Source organism: Terrapene carolina, unplaced genomic scaffold (assembly GCF_002925995.2).
Source record: "Terrapene carolina triunguis isolate 2854851 unplaced genomic scaffold, T_m_triunguis-2.0 Scaffold17395, whole genome shotgun sequence".
NCBI lineage: Eukaryota > Metazoa > Chordata > Testudines > Emydidae > Terrapene > Terrapene triunguis.
Window position 1 is genome coordinate 1,102 of NW_020681746.1, and position 2,680 is coordinate 3,781.

Consider the following 2,680-nt stretch of genomic DNA (forward strand, 5'->3'; position numbering starts at 1 on the left):
GGCAATTAGCACAGGGTAATTTATCCATTAAACAGTTCAGCTACAGATTACCACAACCTTCAAAGAGACATAGAGACAATAATACTATTTCCCTCAAGTGTCTTCCTAAATATTAAGTATCAGAGGGGGGAGCCGTGTTAGTCTGGATCTGTAAAAAGCAACAAAGAGTCCTGTGGCATCTTAAAGACTAACAGACGTATTGGAGCATTTTTCCTAAATGTTAATATTCCTTTTTTTGATCTTTGAATCAAAGCTATAGCAATAGACAAGACTTGTTTGCTGACATCACAAGACCTGAGCAAACATCTCCCCTTCTATCTCTAACAATGCCGGCTGCATTTCAAAGCTCTGTTCATTTACAGATCTTCCTAACCAGTCTCTAAAGTTGGGCCATGGGTCAGGTCAGTCTGTGAGTTAATTAACTCTTTCTGGCCCTGTCACCTTGCAATGAGATATATCACACTCATAACGTCACACCCATGTCTGTCCCCGTCCAGTTAAGCCGGACCCTCCGGAAGGCCTGGTGGTGGAGCCGGTCCCGTCGGCCCCGCGGCGGCTGCGGGTCCGCTGGCAGTACCCGGCCTCCTGGCCCAAGGAGCCCCACTTCCAGCTGAAGTTCCGGCTCCAGTACCGGCCCGTTGCGCACGGCTCCTGGTCCATGGTGAGTGCCGAGGGGATTTGGGAGGGGGCGAGCGGGGGGGCCCGTGCCTGGCTGGCCTCACGTCCCAGCCTCTGCCCGCTCCCCACCTAGGTGGAGACCGTGAACCTCTCTGAAGTCATCACCGACGCCTTCTCCGGCCTGGAGCACGTGGTGCAGGTCGGTGCCAAGGACTTCCTGGACGCCGGCAACTGGAGCGAGTGGAGTGCCGAGGCGCGGGCCACACCCGGGCCAGGTGAGGAGGGGTAGACAGGCAAGGGCCAGGTGAGGAGGGGCGGTCGGGGCGCCCAGGGCCAGGTGAGGAGGGGCAGCCGGGCCAGGACCAGGTGAGGAGGGGCAGTCGGGCCAGGTGAGGCGGAGCAGCCAGGCCAGGGCCAGGTGAGGAGGGGCAGCCGGGCCAGGTGAGGAGGGGTGGCCGGGCCAGGTGAGGGGGGCGGCCGGGCCGGGGCCAGGTGAAGAGGGGTGGCCGGGCCAGGGCTGCGGGGACGGGGCAGGAAAGCACCTCTGGGGACTCTGCCAGGGGCCCATCCCCTGAGCTTGCCCTGGGCCAGCACTTCTCACTGTGAAGGTCTTGCAGCCCCCGCCCTGTTCTCCCTCCAGCCTGGCGCGGCCCCTGCCCCGCTCTCCCTGTGGCACTGGATGTGGCCCCTGCCCCACGTAACCGGCTTCTCTCCTGCCCTCAATTGCAGGCCTGACCGTGACGCCAGGCGATGAAGCCACCACCGACGCCAGCCTGGAGAGCCCGGCCGAGGAGCCCTCGCTGGCCCCCAACCCTGAGCCCGTGGGTAAGCGGCCCCTTGGCGGTGCTGGCAGGGGAGCCAGGGAAGGCGACTGGGGCCCGTGGTGGAGGCGGGCGGCTGCGAGCGCGAGATCCCGGCCCAGCCAGTGCAGCGGGCAGCGCCTGGCACCCTGGCGGGTGGGAGCAAGGCCCCCCTGTGCCTGGCAGGGCACCGTGCCCACACCTGCCCCGCATAGATTGAGATGCCTGGGGGCAGCCCCAGAGCCAGCGTACAGACTGGTCCCCTTCTCTGGGTGCCATGGGGCTAGCCCAGCTCCACGCTGCGGGGACCCAGCTCCCCACCGGCTGCACCCACCTCACCCCCGCTGGGCCCACCAGCCCCTGGCCTCTGTCCCCTCCCTGCCCCGCGCCCCGCAGAGGACATGGCGGGGGCAGCCTGGCAGCCAGGTGGGCCTTGGGGGAGTTAAGGTAGGCGAGAGCCTGGGGTGGGGAGAGGTTGGGTGAGGGCAGGAGCACCCGGGGTCTGAGGGGTGAGGAGCTGCCCAGGGCAGAGGGAGCTGTGGGGAGCCGAGGTTCGCAATGGGGCAGCCTGGCTTGGCAGAATGAACGCCAGTCAGCATGGCACGGATGAACCGCCCGGCCGCTGGCAAGGGGGTGCTCCTGGGCCTGTGCTGAACGCGGCAGGGGCAGGAGGGGGTGGCGCTCACCCGCCTGCCTGGTCCTCGCCGCGTGGTGTGGTGGAGCCGGGGGGGTGCCCTGGCAGCCCCTGGCAGTGACGTCCGTCTGTCCGTCCCCGCAGATCGCAGCGACCCCATGGAGAAGGTGGCCATCCTGATCTCGCTCGGGATCTTCGCGTTCGTCATCCTGGCCGTGGTTCTGGGCATCGCCAGCGCGGTCTGGTAGGTGCCCCACGCCCACGGCCGGGACAGGCCCTTCGGGAGCACAGGGCGGGCAGGGGCCGGGGTGCTGGGCTCACCCTCCGCTCGGCCAGGATGCAGCCGTGTCCCCCCACCCGCCGGTGATGCCACGGAGCTCTGCCCCACATAGCGTGGGCAAGAGGATCTGCCAGCCCCCGTCCCGTATCCTCCGACCAGCAGTGAAATGGTTAACGGTGATCCCACCGGCTTCTCCACATGCAGCTAAGCAGTGAGCCACAGCCCCCCACACCCAGCCCCGCCGGTGCCCCTCACTCCCGACCCGCAGCCCCTGCTCTCCCAGCCCTGTGCCCCCCACACTCAGCCCCGCCGGTGCCCCTCACTCCCGACCCACAACCCCTGCTCTCC

The 2,680-nt window shown here is 66.1% G+C and overlaps 1 protein-coding gene across 1 annotated transcript; it reads left to right on the top strand.

Moving 5' to 3' along the window:
• Positions 1-497: 497 nt before the first annotated feature.
• LOC113408519 (interleukin-11 receptor subunit alpha-like) lies at positions 498-2,296 on the top strand (the record flags this gene model as incomplete). The annotated part of the gene is made up of 4 exons (XM_026661796.2): positions 498-661; positions 752-893; positions 1,348-1,443; positions 2,197-2,296. Coding segments are annotated over 4 exons (502 nt in total), but the record flags the coding sequence as incomplete, so codon positions are not given.
• Between the last annotated feature and the right edge of the window lie 384 nt (positions 2,297-2,680).